The sequence below is a fragment of the Phyllostomus discolor genome, chromosome 1 (assembly GCF_004126475.2).
Source record: "Phyllostomus discolor isolate MPI-MPIP mPhyDis1 chromosome 1, mPhyDis1.pri.v3, whole genome shotgun sequence".
Lineage (NCBI taxonomy): Eukaryota > Metazoa > Chordata > Mammalia > Chiroptera > Phyllostomidae > Phyllostomus > Phyllostomus discolor.
In genome coordinates this window covers 191,499,554-191,518,845 of record NC_040903.2, presented here as the reverse complement: position 1 = coordinate 191,518,845, position 19,292 = coordinate 191,499,554, and the positions used below count along the sequence as shown (strand labels likewise).

At 45.2% G+C, this 19,292-nt stretch overlaps 1 protein-coding gene and 1 non-coding gene across 2 annotated transcripts in view; one reads left to right on the top strand and one right to left on the bottom strand.

The window, feature by feature from the left end:
• The window catches only part of ZFYVE26 (zinc finger FYVE-type containing 26), a 60,566-nt gene that overhangs the window by 5,616 nt on the left and 35,658 nt on the right, over positions 1–19,292 (top strand). Inside the window, 17 exon segments of the mRNA XM_028505932.2 lie at positions 326–415; positions 1,719–2,247; positions 2,610–2,740; positions 3,340–3,504; positions 3,649–3,737; positions 4,675–4,838; positions 7,084–7,287; positions 8,284–8,895; positions 9,141–9,227; positions 11,580–11,648; positions 12,545–12,696; positions 14,285–14,410; positions 14,412–14,487; positions 15,620–15,883; positions 17,627–17,746; positions 17,840–18,004; positions 18,564–18,782. Coding sequence (XP_028361733.1) covers positions 326–415; positions 1,719–2,247; positions 2,610–2,740; positions 3,340–3,504; positions 3,649–3,737; positions 4,675–4,838; positions 7,084–7,287; positions 8,284–8,895; positions 9,141–9,227; positions 11,580–11,648; positions 12,545–12,696; positions 14,285–14,410; positions 14,412–14,487; positions 15,620–15,883; positions 17,627–17,746; positions 17,840–18,004; positions 18,564–18,782 — 3,262 coding nt within the window.
• Positions 10,211–10,344, bottom strand: LOC114493709. Its single transcript, XR_003684316.1, has one exon. It is a non-coding gene; the product is annotated as a U11 spliceosomal RNA (small nuclear RNA).

Sequence of the window (19,292 nt, the reverse complement as noted above, 5' to 3'; positions counted from 1 at the left end):
TCCTACATTGCTGCGTGCAAAACCTCAGACAATATGGTGGGTAGAGTGCATCTCAGAGTTAAACCTTCACTGGTAGATGTGCTTATGTAAATCATGAAGATTCTATAAATACAAAGTGAGTTGTGGACATAAAATGACCGTGCCACTTGGATAATGGCACATGGCAGCATTTATGTAATAACTAATAACAAAAATTTATGGCTGATGCTATATAAAATAAAAATTTTGCAGCAAAATAAAAAAAAGTAACTGGAGAGAATATTTACTTACAATCTGTTAACTAAAGCATACTAATCACTGTACTTCCTTCTTACAATTTTTTTAGAAGTTACTCCCAACTGTTTTCCGGAGAAAGCTGGAGTTTCTTTTATTGTCAGAAGACCTCCAAGGTAACATTCCAGAGGATATCCTCAAGGTGAGAGAAGGCTCTGGAGCCGGCTGCCCCAGGTCGCAGTTCCTCAGACACTTCAGTTTCCAGAGGTCTAGCAGAGATGGGTCCCCATGGGGTTGGCCAGACCAGGCTAGATAGAGGTCCCGCAAGGGGACGTTAGAATTAGGATAAACTTACCTGATTTTAGAGTTCTTAGAGGTGAATTGTCCAGAACTACTAAGAATAGCTGTGGATTAAAGTTTTTTCATGTCATGTAAAAGGAGTACATAACTTGGGCTTAAACTAGGTGTTTGAATTTCTCACCAGTGTATGTTAGGGAATGTAAAGGGAGAAAGGACTAGTATTTGTTGAGTATTCCTTCTGTAACACGTACATTGAGTATGTTAGAGTTAATTCTCACAGCAACCTTCAGGGGCCAGATTCAAACTAAGTCTTAACTAGATCTGTACTTAAGACCTGGGGTATGCTCTGAGGCTCAGTATTTATTTTCTTCATCGCCCTATCATCTGCTAATAAAGACATATTAGCAGTAGGATTTAAGGTACATACTTTCACTTATATTAAGTCAAGGAGTCACAGTTCTGTGACTATATTGGAGGCAGTTAATGAAGAAGCATGCCTGAGCACCTTCCGTAGGCATGGTGCTAAAGCACCCCCCTTTCTCCCTCTGCCCCACCCTGCAAACAAATTCCAGGCAAAGAGGCTCTTGCCTCTAAGGGCTTATTCTAGTCAGAGCGGAAGGACTAATAGACTCATGAGACAATTATAAACCATAGGGTACTAATTTGGAGTACACTGAAAGCCCAATGAAAAGGAGGAGTTGTATGGGTTGGAGGTATTAGAGAAGGTTTTATAGAGGAATGAGGAAAGGGCTGTACCTTAAAGCATGGCTAGGATTTAGATCAAGGATTAAAAACTGGTGCGTAATGTTCTTTTAAAAATTGAATTTAAATGCCTTGCGTTAGGCATAAGGTCACATGCCTATTGTTACCACTTGGTCTATGAGTTTGCAGTCCTTGATAACTTTGGAGGCAGTAAGGAGGGACACGTTTGAGCATGGAAGCCTTGGGCAACTGAGTAAATCTCTTTGCCTCAATCTCCTCATCTGTAAAATGGGGATAATAGTAGTGTCCTCCTCTTAAGGTGGTTGTAAGGATTGATTTGATTTTTCCTGTGTAAAGGGCGTGGCACATAGTAACTACTACAAAAGTGTTTGCTACTGTTTCTAATAAATACATACACATGTACTGAAATAGGAGAACAGAAAGGCACACAGATGATGACATCCTAGATGTGCTCACCATTTGCCCCTCCTTCCTCTGTTCAGGAGCTTTATGAGGCTTTATCCCAAGACCCCGACTCTGTGGACGCTGTGCTTGACAGAAATCAGAGGCAGGAGAGCTGGACCCTTCGGCTCAGTTCAGAAGCCGTCTCTGTGCTCTTGGATCTTCTGAGCCAGGCCTCCCAGCCAGCGCAGGCCCTGCTGGAGCTTCTGCTTAGGGAAGACGATGGCACCGGCCTCTGTGGCCAGCCTCTGCAGAAGGCACTGGTGGGCTTCATTCGAAAGGCCCTGCGAGCTATGCAGGACCCTGCCACTGGGCCTGCGGGGGGAGTAGATGCCATCTACAGAGCCCTGCGGACTCTGCACTGCCCTGCGGAGCCGCTCGGAGTTGAGTTTCGTGTCCTGTGTGAGGACCTACTGGAGGCCTGCAGGGCCGAAGGGAGCCCCCTGCAGGAGCACCGGCTGCTCAACTGCCTGCTGCACAAGGCTGGGCGGAGCCTGCTGTCCCTGTACTGCCAGACCTATGCAGAGAAGGCCGCAGAAAAGCCACCAAAGGCCACCTTGTCGGAAAGAGGTATGTTCCCTTTGCTGCTTCTCCTGGTGTACTGGTAATTCCACTATGCCCAGCCTCTCTGGAGTTCCTTTCATGTTGCTCAGGAAGTCTTATGGGAAAGGCTAAGCAAAAAACAGTGAAATCTCCTTTTGTAAAAGCACTGATTTTGTAGTCTAAGATGGAGTGATGGAAAAAATATATATGAAGTAATAGCAATAGCAGCAAAGAGCTTTTCAGAGGCTAATGCGAGAAGGAAAGAGTCTTTAATATAGAAGTATAGGAAACCTGCTTTAAGTTCTTAAAGAGTGAACTCTATTGATTGGCTTTTCAAATGTGCTTTAGGGCTCCAGTTCCCCAGTGACCCTGTGTGGTTTGATTTCCAGTCTCACCAGATCATCTAGATCCCGAGCGGGCAATGCTGGTCTTGTTCTCCCACCCTGACCCAGCCGAGGCTTGGAAACTGGCCTATTTCTACTGCCTGAGCAACAGCAAGCATTTCCTTGAGCAGATCCTGGTAGGTCAAACGTAATTATTTTCCACCCAGAAGTACCTAGGGACTCTCTACAGGCTTTTTCGTTTCCCATTTCTCTCCCACTCATCCAACACAAAGAAGTCTAATTAGTGGGATGCATTTGGTTCTGTCCATCCTTTAGTCCCAGGGGACAGAAGTCTTTCAGGACCAGCATCACTTATAATTAGAATTGTAGCCATTTTATGTTCGTCCTTTGGCAAGAACTAAAATGTTGGATACTTGTAGGCTCTCCGGAGGGTGCAAGATAAAAAAGATAGTGGTAGCAGTATGTCGCCTAGCTCACGGGGATTTAATTACTCTAACCTTCTTCCAGATTGCAACTGAGCTTCAGACTAATTCAACAGATATTTATTAAATTCATCCTAGGTGCCCTGTACTGTGCTAGGAGCTGGGATTACAGCAGAAGTCAGTCCCTGCCTTCAATAAGCTTATAGTCTAGTCTAGTGTTTTTTGTGGACCTTTTTTACTCAGCTGGCCACTTCTGTGATTGTCAGAAATCTCCCTGCTATGCCCAAAAGCTCCTTACCCTGATGAGCAGCAAGTCCACACAAGTGCCTACAGCAGCCTCCTCTGACTTACAGGTGACAGCGCTAACACTGTTGAAAGAGGAAGACTTCCCAAGTCTTGGCTGCCTGCTGGATAGAGAATTCAGGCCTCTCAGTCGACTGCTCGTGCTCCTGGGCTGGACACACTGCCAGAGCCTCGAGTCAGCCAAGAAGTTGCTGCAGACACTCCATAGAACCCAGGTAACTCTCGCCCTGCAGCCTGAGCTTCTCAAAAGTGAGTGCCGTGGGACTTTGGGTTAAGGCGGAATGCAAAGTCCTGAAGCTCATTGCAATTTCTGACCCCAGATGCCTACGTCACTGTCTCTTTCTTCTGTGTCAACACAGGACCAAAGTTGTGACAAGCTCCTCAGGGATGCCTGTGATGGGCTGTGGGCTCACCTGGAGGTGCTGGAGTGGTGTGTACAGCAGAGCAGGTACAGCCCAGTGCCGCCAGCGCCCTTCCCGCCATTGGGCACACTTGACCCCATGTATACTACACACGTGACCATTTCAAGACATCTTCCACATAAATGTTTTGAGTTGACATTGTTGACCAGCAACAAATAATTACCCCAACTATTAAACCAGGAAGAAACATAAGTAATAATTACCTTCACCACAGCCATGAGGTTATAACTAGAGGATAATTCAAGGACGACATAAAAGAACAATAGCTCACAATTTCCTGAGCACTCACCTCATGCAAATTATAGCTCCAAGTTCCTTACATGCTTGATTTCACTAAGCTGCACAATAATGCTATGAGGTGGATACCAATATTATCCTAATTTTAAAGGTGGGGCAACTGAAGCCCAGGGGTGTTGAGTGACATGCCCACAGTGACACAGTAAATGTGGCCCACATTCTTAGCCATGTGTTATCCTGGGTCACACTTTTGTTCAATAACTGCCTGTTGAGCTGTGATTGAGCCATGTGTCCCTGAGGACTCAGCCTTAGGTCCTCCCCAGGTCCGGGTTCCTGTTTTGTTCTTCGCCCACTTCAGCAGCACTTCCTGAAATAGGGTGGGCAGAGTGGGAAGCAGTACGAGGCCCTTACTCAAAGTAAACTCGAGAAGCTTGTGTCACTTCTTAGCTAAGAAGAGTAGAGAAACTGGGAAGCTTAGTTTCCACAGGCTTAACTGACCAAAAAGGCCCTTTCTAAACAAGAAGAGCTGCCTTGATGGATGTAGTTCCCCCAAGGGTAAATAATTGCTCTGCTGTATCCCAAACCAACTGAAATTTAGTCTTTGGGGAAGCGAAACCTGCAGCGTTGTGGGCCAGAGGGAAAGAGCAGGAGGGACTCGAGATTGGTCTGTCTCGGAGCCGTTACATCAACTGCCTCTCCTTCCATTTTCCCGCCTTTCCCTCTCAGCAACCCCATACCAAAGAGAGACCTCCTGTGTCATCTCCATGGTGGAGATAGCCACTCAGTGCTCTACTCTCTCCATCACCTCACAAGCCTTCCAGCCCTCAGGGAGGAAGATGTTCTCAAGCTCTTACAGAAGGTGCCAGCCAAGGACCCCCAGCAAGAGCGTGGTAAGTTGGCGATGGAGTCACTGGGGCAAGGTTTCCTCTGAAGACAATCTTGCCCAAGTTTCTTGCAGCCCAAGATTTATCTAGGTGTAATCTGTCAAGGTGGGTGGTCTAGCAGGTCCCCTCTAAATCAGTGCTGTTTGCCCCAAAGGGATGACGGGCTGCAGGAACATGCCTCCCCTTTCTTGATGAGGTGTGGGGAACCCTATGAGAGTAGTCCCGTAGGAGCCTCTGTCCTCGTGAAACCATCTCAAGACCCACTAGCACATCCTCCTTCCACTGACCCGGGATTAGGCAGTGCCCTTGGAATTCACGGCGTTGTACTCGACCGTCAGTATTTCTGTCAGGGCTTGGTAAGTCTCCCCACTCTTCGTAAGCCTTCTCAAAGCACGCCTTCTGCCTGCCGTCTTTCTTCCCCCTGTCTCCTTCATACGCTGTTGAACAGATGAAGCAGTTTAAAAGAGATACTTGCCTGAAACAATAGCAAAGTCTTGTTTAATCCAAGTTCTTTGCTTAAAATTAAAGTCCCAATTAACAAGTTCTTTTGCTCTCAAAAATGATATCATAGTGCAGCCACAACCTGCCACACAGGCCTGGGAACACTTAGCTTGGAGAGAAACAAGCCTTCCCATATGGCCGTTGATGTTGCCCAGCCTAGGTATTGCTTAGATTGACTTTGAAAAAGGACCTACCACTAATTGGGAAACCAGTGTCATTCTGTTCTATATTTTTTTCTAGAAAGATAGGCAGCTTGTTCCACAGATTTCCTAAAGGAGCTGGAGCTCCGTTTTCTCCATTCGAGTACAAAAGGTTTCCAGGGAAGCCCTTTAAATCTGATCCCTGGTGACCGGCCAGGAAAACGTACAAGAGGAGCAATAATAGGACTGGGACTATGGTGAGGCAAGAGAGGCACCTGGGGCACAAATTTTAAGGAGCTGCTCACCCTCAGGGTTGTGCAAGGGCTTACAAGTCTGGGCCTGGGCAGCAATGCAGTGTAGAGGCCAGGGGCATAGAACAACACTGATCTCGTTCGATTTCTTACCCTGACTTTGGCAAAGGAAGAAGGCATCGCTAGGAAGCCTATGCACAAAGGGGTTTATTGCAGCATCACAGAGTAAAGCATCCCTAACCCCAGCCCTAGAGGAATGTGCCTCAGTAGCACTAGATGCAGCCGTCAGAAATTTAGTTTATGAAGAAGCATAATCAAATGTTTATACTATAATGGATTTTTAAGAAGTAGGAAAATTAAATAGCATAGCACATGTCATGACACTTAGCATACACACACACACACACACACATATATATATATGCAAAACTATCAAAGGGGATGAAACAGACTGTTAACAATGGTTGTGTTTAGCTGGAAGGACTGTGGCTGATATTTTTCTTTTTTCTCCTTTGTTTTGCTACATTTAATGCTTTTTCTTTGAGAATGTTGCACTTTTAATATGAAAAGGATTAAAGCCAAATTAAGATGTTCAGAGATTCTTTAAAGATTATGGTGCCCTCCCTTTCTCCTCAAGCTCAATATTTTTTTAATGAGAAGTTATAAATTATTAAACAAGTACAAGGAATTTCAGAGTTTGTGTTCTTCCCCATGTCTGCTTTATTGCTTTCTTTATTTTCTTTTTCTTTTTTTAAATTATTTTTTACTTTTTTTTTATTTTAGAGAGAGAGAAAGGGGGAGAGAGCAAAGCATCAATTTATTCCACTTGCTTATGCATTCATTTGTTGGTTCTTATATGTGCCCTGACCAGGGATCAATCTTGCAACCTTGGTGTATCAGGACGACACACTAAGCAACGGAGCTACCCAGCCAGGGCTTCATTGCTTTCTTAAAATATGAAATATTTTTTCAAAGAAATGTTTGCTTCCTTTGCTCTCATGACTCCATCTGAACACATTTTAAGCCTACCTCTTAGATAATGTGTCACTAGGTAGACCACACATTTGCTAAGTTTTAATTTTTTGGAAAAGGGAAGCCAAGATTTTAAGAAATTTCAAGAAAAGTCTCGTTAATCGCCACGAGGGCTATGTTGAACAGACATGTAGAAGGGAGGTTAGCGGGAGTAGGAGATGGAGGGGCCTGAAAGTCGGTGATGAGTGGAGGAAAAGGCTGGAAGGGCGCCGATTGAACTGACAGAGAGGACAGAGACATGCAGCATCTCTCCGCTTCAGCCGTCCTTGCAGCCCATACCTGAAAGCAGCAGCTCTGAAGTTCTGCCTGTGCCTCTCCCCAATCCAGATTCAGCTGATGCCCTGGCGCCGGAGCACCTGAGCCAGTGCCAGAACCTGACACTCTACCAGAGCTTCTGTGCCATGAAGTATGCCATCTATGCCCTCTGCGTGAACTCCCACCAGCACACCCCGTGCCAAGAGTGCAAAGACAGCCCCTCCGAGGACCTAGCCGCGGCCATAGAGCCAGTAAATGAGTCTGTCTCCTCCTCAGGTGCAGCACCGCCCCCATCCCTGATATGAGCTGGTAACCTGTTCCAGAGATTTCTTTATGTGGGAACCCCTTCCCACCAGAATTGGGGAAGTGGCCCTTGGTTTTATTATGCCCAGGAATAATTTCATCTGTTTATGAGCCTTTGTTAATCAAAGAGTCATAGAGAAAGCAAGTGACTTGCCTAAGTTCTGATAGAGTCTGATCACCTAGTGCAATGTTTTCCAAATGCTTTTCTTTTACTATAATCCACAATAAAAATAGCATTTCACATTACCTGCAGTCTGCACATAGTTATATAATTTGTGTATTTTTGTATATATGTATATAACTGATATATAAACTGAAATCAGTTTTGAGAAACAATATACTCACCCTTCCAAACAGAGTATGCTCTTGATTGCTTGTTGTATTTCATTTTTTTTTTAAATGCAGCCTCTAAATCAATATTATGAGTCATGGCTACAGTGTGAAAGAACTTATTTCCTATCCTCTGTCATTTTTCTTAATAACTTGCAAAACTTTAACTTGCCATGTGTGACTGCTGGTCTGTTCTCTCTCCCTTGTAGCTTTGGAGTAGACCTTCACCTCTGAGCTAGGTCATTTCTGACCAGTGAGTATTTCTTCGGAGCTGTAGGTGGCCCTTGATCCCGTTAGTGTAACAACAAGTGAAAATAGAATTCAGGAGTAAGGAGCCTGTGCACTGGAGTGCTTGTCAGAGATGAGGAATAATGTAATATATGAAAAGCAGAAACAAAATAACAAGTATTCAGTGAGCTATACTTTTAATTAACGCAACAAAACCTTTCTGCAAGAAATGAAAAGGCATCACTGAAGAGTCTTATTCTCCTGACTGTGACTGCACTTCCCTTAGTCGTTGCAACATAAATAGATGAGCTAAAGCTGTGAGAACATTTGCATCTGGCCAGTAATGTTTCTAATGTCTGTGTTTTCTCTCTTCTCTTTCTCTGCCCACTTCTCTTATATATGTTTCTTTAGGTGCTTCACATCTCTTCTCAAAATACCTGGCCAGGTGTCAGCAGTATCTGCGCAGTATTCCTGACTCTTTCTGCCTGGAACTTCTAGAAAACATCTTCTCACTGCTCCTCATCACCTCTGCCGACCTGCACCCAGAGCCTCACCTGCCCGAGGACTATGCTGAGGAGGATGACGTTGAGGGGAAGGGCCTGTTGGGTTTGAAGTCCCCCCCGGAGAGCCCTCAGCACGTGGCACAACCTGAAAGGAAGTCAGAACGGGCTTCCCTGGGAGTCCCCAGGAACCTTGCTTATGCAGTTCCAAGTTGTCTGAGGACAGAGCCGAAAGACAGTTCCCCCGGACACCATGGGCACGGCTTTTTGGACCTAAAGCACTTTACTAGTGGTATCAGTGGGTTCCTGGCTGATGAGTTTGCAATGGGGGCCTTCCTCAGGCTTCTCCAGGAGCAGCTGGATGAGCTCAGCAGCCACAGCCCCCCTGAGGAACCAAAGCTGCCAGAAGGCCAGAGCTGCTCGGGAAGCAGAGATGGACTGCAGAGCCGCCTGCACCGCTTTTCCAAAGTTCTCTCTGAGACCCAGTGGAGATACAAAGTGGTCACAAGCAACCAGGGCTCAGGTGAGAGGAGGTAGCAGAACCAATAGTCCAGAAAGTGAGGAGGGAGAAACATCCCAGGAATGTGGGAGAGAGTGAGGAGTGCCCCTTTTGAGTTACACCGTGACTCAAAGCATGTTACCATAGCAACTAGTGTCAGAACCAGTCTCAAAGCCCAGTCCACATCTTCCCCTACCTGTTACCCCAGGAGGTGGGTCAAGTCAAAATCGATCACTTTGCCACATGACACTTTGGGTTTGCTGTTTCAGAGGAGCAACCTTCCCGAAGATACCGGCCCATTGCCACACGGCACCCGAGTCTCCGCCGCGGCCGTCGGACACGAAGGAGCCGGGCAGGTAACCTGATGTGCTCTCCTCACGCCTCATTCCTGTTCACCAGGCACGTGGTGTATTGCCACTCGTCTGATATTCTTTAGGATAAAGCACATGGGCCAAACAAACAGAAGCAATCTAAGACTATCCTAGTCCCATTCTGCCAAGGTAACCCATGCTAACAGTTTCCTTCCCCATACAGTACAAGTATGTAACTTTATATATGCAGATATATCTTTGGGAACTGTAACTTTTTTCACGTATGTCCTTTTGTGCATACAGATGTATCATACTATATATTGAGAACTTATTTTTTTCACTCATTTTGAATGCTGCTTAATATTTCATTATCCTATGTACCTTTTTGTGGTCATTTAAATTGTTTTTGGTTTTTTTTACTATTATAAACAACGCCACAGTAAACAACCCTGTACATACGCCTCTGCATACTTGTGTGAGTGTTTCTGTAGGATAAGACTCTAGCAGTAGAGTAGCAAAGTCTAAGATAAAATGTGGATATAAAATTACGATATTACCAAGTTGCCTAAAAAAACAAAGATGGTCTAATTTCCATTCCCACCAAATGTTATGAGGCAAATATGCCAGTTTGCACATACATTCATTAAAAATGAGTAGTATCAGATTTTTTTAAATCTTTGCCAATATGATTAATACAGCAATATATATCATTTTAATATTTGTTTTTAGTTAGAGATTGAATGTTTTCATATATTTATTGGCTATTTATATTTTCCTGTGAGCTGCCTATTCATGTCGAAGGTCCATATTTTCTACTGGGCTCATCTTTCTTGCTGAATTGTAACAAGCTCCTTATATATTATGGATAATATTCTGTCACTATATACTAACCTTTTTTTCTCCATTTTGTCTTTTGACTTTGAATTTTTCTTAAGAAATTTTATACAGGAGTGTTAAATTTTTAGATAATCATATTTCTGTTTGGTTTTTGGTGCTGGGTTTTGGGGGTTTGGGGTCCCCCTCACCCCACAGGTGCAAGGACCAATGATCACTAGCTGCCCAGGTACCAAAAAATTGTGCTTCTAAAATCTCTTGATGTCGATTCCGCTTGTAGAGCAATCAGGCCACCCTATGTGTGCCACTCACGACAGAAGCTCTTTTTGGTTTTTAAATAATTAACAGAGAATTCATAGGAGTTCCCTATGTCCTAAACAACACTAAATATTGTCTAGTTATCTTGAGGGAAATGAATGAGGCATACATCAGGACTTTGCCTTTAAAGATTTTTTAATTTACCTTCATAGAGAGTTTATATGAAAACCTTAAACTTCACTGAGGCACTGCCTGAAAACACAAGGTATATCTTAAGTCAGAAAAACAGATTTTATGGAGAAGTTGACTCTTGAACCAAGCTCAGAAGAATGCAAAGGCTCCAGTTAAGTGTCAATGAGAAAAGTGAGCATAGAGGGCAGAGTGGAGAATATTGTGAGAGAAACCTAGGAAACTTCGAGGCCGAGGTGCTAAAGCCTTTAAGCTGCTCAATCAGTTGGTTTGAGTCAAAGGCACAGTTTGCATTCATCTGACCCATCCACCCCAAGAGTGCGCAGGCCATCTTTCCTATGGCCGCGTGTTCCTTTCCAGACAGTGAGCCGAGAAGACTCCCTCGAGCAGGGCCGGTACTACCCTCGAATGACCATGCTAAAGGACAGTGAGCCCCATTCACTAGGCAAAGCAGGTGTTGAGAAGAAGCTGTTTCTTCTTAGGGGTGTCCAACCTGTGGCCCAACACAAAATCATAAACTTACTTAAAACATTATGAGATTTTTTTTTGTTTACATGTGGCAATGTATTTAATGTGTGGCCCAAGACAACTCTTCTCCAGTGTGGCGGAGACGCCAAAAGGTTGGACACCCCTGCGAGGGCTTTAAATAACGTGGTCTTTAGTAGACCAGGTCTTACTCAAATATGAGAACAACTTTTTTTTTATGTCAGCAAATTTTGTGCCCTCCTTTGCAGCCTACTACTTTCTGTTCATAATAGTTGTTGTATTTTTTTTCCTTCAGAATATTGATAATGCTTAGTGAGCAGATGGGGGTTGCTGACCCTTAGAAGTAACTTGGAGGCCCTGAGGCTCTGAGACCCACAGGTTAGAGACCACTGGTGTAGGCTATTACCCGAATGAGCGTGGAGGCCACACTGAGCCTGCCCTTCCCCTGTGGTTTGTAGGAACTTGTGTTTGGCTGTAGAAGCAGCAGCATATATTCCAGCAGTAGGTATTATAGTTAACCATTGTTCTCTCCCTCTAACTACCCAACTCTTGGTTTTCAGGCCAACTTCTCACTTTCTACATTGTAAGGACTTGCTGGCTGATTTTCTCTCTTCTTCCCAACACCTCCAGATGGCCGGGACAGAGGCTCCAATCCTTCCCTGGAAAGTACGAGTAGCGAGCTGAGCACGAGCACTTCAGGTATGGGCGCCCCGACCAGCTGCCAGCTCCAAGCAGCTTTGCCCTGGTAGGGAGCTGCCATTCACCATGGTGTGAAAACCTGGACCGAGCAGTTCAGGGAGGTTGTGTTCAGGGAGTTACAAACTTCCACTTACAAGATAAAGAAGTTCTGGAGACGTAATATGCAGTATGGTGACTATAGCTAACAATACTGTATTCTGTATTTGAAAGTTCCTAAAAGTAGATTTTAAAGGTTCTCATCAAAAGAAAAAAAAATTCAGCCATGTGTGATGATGAATGTTAACTAAATTTTGGTGATTATTTCACAGTGTTATCAGCTCACTATGTTGTATGCCTAAAACTACATATCAATTTTATGTCAATTTTTTTTTAAAAAGTTTGGTTCTTTAGATGGCCAAACAGATTTCAGTAGGGAAAGAGCTGTTTCACTATCAGTTTAGTCACCTGTCAGCAGAGGGGACAGAGGTGAATCCCTGAGAACAGTACTTAAGTCTTGTATTCAAAGGCAATAGCATACATAGATTTGCCCTTCAATTGAGGAAAAATCAAGAATCATTTACACACCTTTTTGAAAAGAAACTTGAGCCCTGGCTGGTGTGGCTTCATGGACTGAGCTCCAGCCTGTGGACCGAAAGCCTGCCCGTTCCCTTCCCAGTCAGGGCACATGCCCTGGGTTGCAGGCCAGGTCCCCAGTAGGGGGCATGAGAGAGGCAACCACACATTGATGTTTCTCTCCCTCTTTTTTCTCCCTCCTTTCCCTTCTCTCTAAAAATAAACAAAGAATCTTTTAAAAAGAAAGAAACATGAAGATATCAGAATGTGGTGGGAGATTACAGCAGTAGTTTTTCCTCAATGGCTATTGTGCCTGTGGCCCCCACGTTCTTGTGTCCCAACAGAGGGAAGTCTGAACGCTGTGTCTGGACGGAATGAGTTGGATGGTCGGTTGCAGCCCCAAACCCAAAGTTCATTCATCCCCATGATGTTCTCCCCACCTGAGTCGCTGCTGGTATCTTGCATCCTCCGGGGAAACTTTGCAGAAGCCCATCAGGTAAGGGGCTGAGCAGCAGGTGTTAGTAGCCTAGACCTCACCTTACCATAGTAAAGAATGTGAAGCCAGCACCTAGCTGTCTGGAACCTACTGGGCCTCAGCTAAACGTGGACGCTCGTGCAGCCAGAGCCATTTAGGAAGGTTTGAGGGGCCACATCCAGCAGGAGAAACAGGAGAGAGTTTGCATGGTCAAGGCCCAGTCTTCAGCCTTGCAGGTTTAAAGACCCAAACTGGAGGAGGTTTATGCTGTTGAATCCTCAGCTTATTTTCTCAAATAGTGTTTTAAAAAGATAAAATATTCAGCTACAATCTCACCATTTTAAAACATGGAAATATTTTTGTTTCTTATAAACCTTCTCTGAACAAATATATGATTTTTATATAGTTAAAAACCATGATGTAGACAATGTTTAATGATAAATAGAATGCCAATTCAATATACAAGTGTAGGGGATACCAAACTAAAACATTCACGTTATATAGGAAAAAGCACAAGAAGAAATCAGAAAGACTTACCTCCCTGAGCTTCTGTGTCCTCGTATGAAAACTGGAGTTAAGTTCTGACCAGTGTAGCTCAGTTGATTGACCATCATCCCACAAAGTAAAAGATCACCAGTTCAATTCCTGGTCAGGGCACATGCCTGGGTTATGGCCCAGTCCCTGGTTGGGGGGGCCTGTGAGAGACAGCCGATCCATGTTTCTCTCCCTCTCTTTCTCCTTCCATTCCCCTCTCTCTAAAAATAAGTAAAATCTTTTTAAAAAATAAAGAGAATTGGAGTTAAATATAATACCTGCTTGCCCTACCTCATGGGCATGTTAAGAGGATTCTGTACAAGCCATGAGAAATATAAGAATCCTCTGCTCTTGTGCAAATGTAATAGCATAGAAACCTGCCATTCTAATTTTTGAAACTCTATTGGTACACATGTATTTATCAAACTATGCTTGTCCCTTAACATGTAGATTAGAATTTTTTTTTCATGTGAGCTCAGTTGCTGAGGAATAAATCAAGGAAAAACCTAGGCGATAAGAAAACCTTTGCTTAGCTTCTGGTCATTTTAGGTCCCATACTTTAATAATAATGGTAATTCTGACCCTCTAAGGAGGCTAGAGCCCCCCCCCCAGCAGTTTTTACCCCCAAATGTGGAGGAAGTCAACTCTGAACCCCTGACACTCCACCCTTAAATGTCCTCACTTTCTCTTCTTTTCCCGGGCCCTTGATCTTCTTTTAATAAGAGCTTTATGTTTTTTAATATCACTACAGAAAAAGACAAGTGTATTATAAGTAAATACCAAAAGTAGTAAAAAAAAATAATATTACTTGTAACCCTATTGTCCAGGACCAATATCAAAGGGGAAGTATATTTTTTGCCTTTATTTTTCTAAGATAGATGCAACTTTTATATGGCCAAGATTATTTTTAACTTAAAATTTTATATAAAGCATTTTTAACATTCGTCTTATAATTGATTTAATGACCTTACAACAGTCTGATCAAGTAGCTGCATTTGACCATTCTCTTGTTATTCAACATTTAGATTATTATCAGCCTCAGACTGATAATAATCTCCTCCCTTTCCTGCACCAGGTGGTATTCATGTTCAACCTCAGGTCCTCGCCCAGCGCAGGGGAACTGCTGTTCATGGAGCGCTACCAGGAGGTGATCCAGGAGCTGGCCCGGGTAGAGCACAAGATTGAGAACCGGAACTCAGACGGGGGGTAGCAGCACCATTCGAAGAACAGGCAATGGCCGCTCAACCCTGCAGGCCATTGGAAGCGCTGCGGCGGCAGGTCAGTCTTCCCCATCGCCACCACAGGGAGTGAGGCAGCTGGGGAAGGCAGGTCTCGGGAGGAAAGCCACCAAGTGCTAGGCTCATCGTGAAGATGAGCTGAAATCCAGAGCAAGACACTTGCCTTGAAGAATAGCAGCCCAGACACATTGAGAGTCAGTTTCTACCTGTGCCCAGCCTCCCGGATCATGGTGGTCACATACCTGCCACTCGAGCTGCTCCTTGAAGCTTGTCCTGCATGACCTAAACTAATGAGTGTGAATGCTGTCTCTACCGTGTGTTTTTCTGGCCACTATCTCGGACTTTGGGGGATGATTAGGAGTTTATTTCCTTTCCTGTAATTATTCAGGGATAAAATATATCCTTTCACGTTTCTATAAAGTGAAGAAGTTGTGTATAATACCAATGGTCTGCAATTCATAGGTCTCAGTTCTCAGCCTTGGCTGCCTGCAAAAGTTCATCCTTTCATTCATTCTCTGTTTCTTTCTTTTTTTTTTTAAATCCACTGTGCAACTTGCCTCAGTACCTGCAGTCTCTATGGGCAGAGGCCAGGTGGTGGTGCAGGGCCACAGTTTGCTCTGGCGTGGGGCACTGTGAGAGAGACCTGTGAATCCAAACTGATGCATTTTCTCGGAAGCAGAATCTCGCCCCACGTCTTCACATTATCTTACCAGTTTAGGCTCTGTGTATCAAGTAGCATCACACGTGGGTCCTTCTCTGTTCTCCCAGAAATTTCCAGTAGCTATTCAAAAACATATATGCACTTCCTTTTTGTTTGGAATATAAATGGGCTCTTACCACAAGTGTGTTCTCTAGCTTGCTGTTCTTGCAGTGGATTTTCTTTTCTGACTAGCACGCAGATCCACCTCATTCTTTCCCAGCCTCCTTTTACGTCCCATTTGGAAGAAGCCCTCACTCATCTCAGCCGTCTCGAGTTTCTCTTGGTCTTCCTGTCCCTGCCATTGCTTTGATGCCATAGGGGTGGGCTGCAGTGATGGCACTAATGCGCATAGAAGATATCCTGTGTGGAAGGAAGGACCTCAGACACTTTTTAAGTAACTACTTTTCACAATGAAAGTGGTGTGTAGAATCAGTTTAACCTCTTACTTTTTGCTCCACTGCTGGGTGTCCAGGGATGGTGTTTTACTCCATTTCTGACGTGACGGAAAAGCTGCTCAGCCCATCTGGGGACCCCGTCCCCACGCTGCAGGAGGACTTCTGGATAAGCAGCACCCTGGTGGAGCCCACCGACCCCCTGAGAGAGGTTCTGGAAGACCTCAGTCCCCCGGCCATGGCTGCGTTTGACCTCGCTTGCTCGCAGTGTCAGCTCTGGAAAACCTGCAAGCAGCTCTTGGAAACGGCCGAACGACGTCTGAACAGCAGCCTCGAGAGCCGGGGTGAGTGTGCTGCCTTAGCTTTAGTCGATAAAATGTGCAAGAAGAAAGCTTGCTGGGGAAGGAGGGGCGGGGAGAACAGAATGTTCGTTCGTTTCCTCGTGTCTGATCTGATGGCAGAAATAGAGTCTGTTGAGAGCCTCGCCTTCTTACTAGACGTAGCAATGTGCAGTCCTTTGAGGAAATTCTTTTCTGATTTACAGATAAATTCAAGGAATAAATATACATTCAAAATGATATAAATGGAATTTGTGTCTTTAGATTACATTCCCCCCTAGTGAACCCCACTTACCTATAACCTAGGGATGGTCTTCAGTTTGTAAACCGGGTATAAGGGAAAACTTGCTGCATCTCAGTTGGAGGGAGGATTGTACCTTGAGGTAAATGATATCAAAATATGTACATGGAATTCTTGGAGGAATGAAGGTAGAAGAAGAATGTGAAGACAGAATTCGGCCAGGTTCATACACCAAACATTGGAAGAACTGACCAGCGAGGGAGAAGGGTGCATGTCTCTCTCAGTAACATGGAGGGAGGAAGGGTGAATAGGTTATAATACGAACAGGTTCAGTGATTCACTGGAGAACTCACAGGACTTAGCATATAGTCATACTCGTGGCTAAGATTTATTTCAGCAAAAGGATACAAGCAAAATCAGCAGAAGGAAAAGTTCATGGGATAGACTGGAGAAAACCAGGCAAAAGGCTTCCAAGAGTCCTCTCCCTGTGAAGTCACACAGGATGGGCTTGATTCCTCCAGCAAGGGGCTGTGACAAGGGTGAAGTGTTGTCTATAGGGAAGCTCATTAGAAACACAGTGTCCAAGGGTTTCACTGGAGTCTGGTGACAAAGGCACCCTCTGCCCATTGTGTACCAAAATTCCAGGCTCTCAGAAGGAAAGCAGGTGTTCAGAGAGTGTAGGCACAATGAGCCACTCTTGTCATTTAGGGCAAGTTTAATATTAGTGTCGGAAACCGCTTACCAGTCAAGTCCACAGGAACCAGCCAAGGGCAGGCCTTGCAAGCATGTCTTTCTAAGGATAGACGCCTCAGGTCTGCTGCGTTAACTCTCTTCTGCACACCTGCCCAGGTCACTTCTGAGCTGTCAGTTACAATGTCCTTTCATGTTCATACAGTCCTGCTAAGTATACTGTGACACAGAATTCTTTTTGGGGGGTGGGGCCAATTCTCCTCCCCTTCGTCTAGCACTTGTATTCTAAAATGAAAGGAGATACAGTATTATTCAAACTCTTAGTACCTGAAACAGTACTAAGGTCAGTCAGTTAGAAATTAATTTAGTATCTCCTGGGATTCCAGACTATACCAAATATATGGGGGTACAGGAGAGGTCTAATGAGTAATCTCTGTTCATAAAATTGTTTATAGTCTAGTCAAGATCCTACTTAAAGCAGCTAAAGAGGAACGTGATCTCAGGTCAAGTCCTCAGCTAAGGGCGTTACCAAGGTAAATCCACAAGAAGTACCTGATTGGCCTAGGACAGTGATTCTGTAGGTGTGCCAAAGATTCTGAGCCTACTACTGCTCACAGCTAAGGCATCTGCAGGAGGTAGCCCTGGACCGTCAGGTGTAGAAAAACCAGGTATGCTGGTTGCCACCCAAAATGGCACAGCATATATTTCCTCCTTAATATTAGAGAAGATGAAATTGTACAAGTGAATACAGGACTGTGTAACAGTCTCTGAAAGTCCCCTGTTTTTTCTGCATTCCCTCTTCCCTCACCTGTGCCCAGGTCGGCGGCTAGACCATGTCCTCCTCAATGCTGATGGCATTCGAGGATTTCCGGCTGTTCTTCAGCAAGTCAGTAAGATTCTCAATTATTCACTTATGTCAGCCGGACAGACTAAATCAGGTGAGTTGCTTTTCTTCCTTTTTTTTCCTCCTGGACCCAGAACATCAGGTCAGCACCAGACTCCACTTTTTCTTTCTGATGTGCATTCCCCAGAGAGTGGAGAAGAAAAAGGAGGAGGTCCTCCACGGTGCAGCATTGCCGAGCTTCTGCAGATGTGCTGGCCCAGCCTCACTGAAGACTGTGCTGCCAGCCAGGCCACCCTCTCCCAGCAGCTGGACCAGGTCCTTCAGTCGCTGAGAGAGGCACTAGAGCTGCCAGGTACCGCCCAAGTGTGGGAGCAGATGAGGACTGAACCAGGGAGAGGAAACAGCTGCAAATGAAGCAACGCTTTGGAGCAGAGGCTTAGGGCGTCAGCAGTGGACCCTCCTAGCCTTGTAGTTAGCCAGCTCATGTCCCGTAACTAATTCCACCTGTTCTGCTCCCTCTCTAATGAAGGGATGGATAACACTCCATTAGCTGATACGTCTTTCTTATTCCAAATGAGCAATATACCCCAAAGTTGCTCAGGAAATATTGATCAACCTTTCGCCAAAAGATCTGTGTGCTATTTATAAAGCCATTACAACCCCACAGACACTGGGGTGGAGACAGAACCATACACCCCGATTTCTCCAGACTCAAAGCTCTTCCTGGCTGGGAGTCAGTTGTACATGCGACCAACTTAGGATTTTATCGCTGCCTTGTAAGTGGAGCACCCAAGCTGTAGGAGATGCCACCTAGTGTCCAGAGGCCCAGTTCACGTAGCTGTGTCGGAAATGGACCCAAAGCTGGATGCACAGACTAAAGCCCTCATGCTTTCTGCCGTTACTCCTCTCAGAGCCCAGGAGTCCTCCGCTGTCCTCCCTGGTGGAGCAGGCGGCCCAGAAAGCTCCGGAGGCAGAGACTCACCCTGTGTACGTGCAGACTCAGCTCCTCCAGAAGATCCTGGGCAAACAGGCCCCAGCAGGCAGCGGGCAGCCTGACTACCTGGGCACCTTCTTCAGTTACTGCAGCACCCTGGCTGCAGTGCTTCTTCAGAGTTTGCGCTCCGAGCCCGGTAAGTAGCAAGAAGGAAGAAACAGTCACGACTGGTCTGCAAGTGTTTAGAGCAAAGAAGAGGAAAGACACTCAGTTAAGAGGTTCTGGGCACAGCAGTAGCCAAGGACACTAAGTTTGTAAGGTCTTTCCTTATTCCTCTGTGTTGTATTTATCTTTGCCTCCCCAATACTAGTACAAGCACAGGGGAACGCTCAATAAGTTTTGATGGCATGAGACTCAACAATACCTCTCTCAGACCTTCAGTCCACTGTGGACTGAGGATCCCACAGAGGGTTCAGGTCTCCGCTCTGCATGCCAGAGTGTCACTGGAGTCTGCAGAGCGAGTGCTGCATGCACGGCAGTCGTGCGGGACGAGCAGGATGAGCTGTTGGTGCCTGGACCTGCCCACTGAAGTTTGTCTGTGGTGGGAAGGGTTTGCAGCGGTAGTAAGGCGTGGACGAACTTGTGGTCGGGGTCATGCTGAGAACACCCTTTACCTAAAAAAATACCAACAGAAGGGCTGGCGATA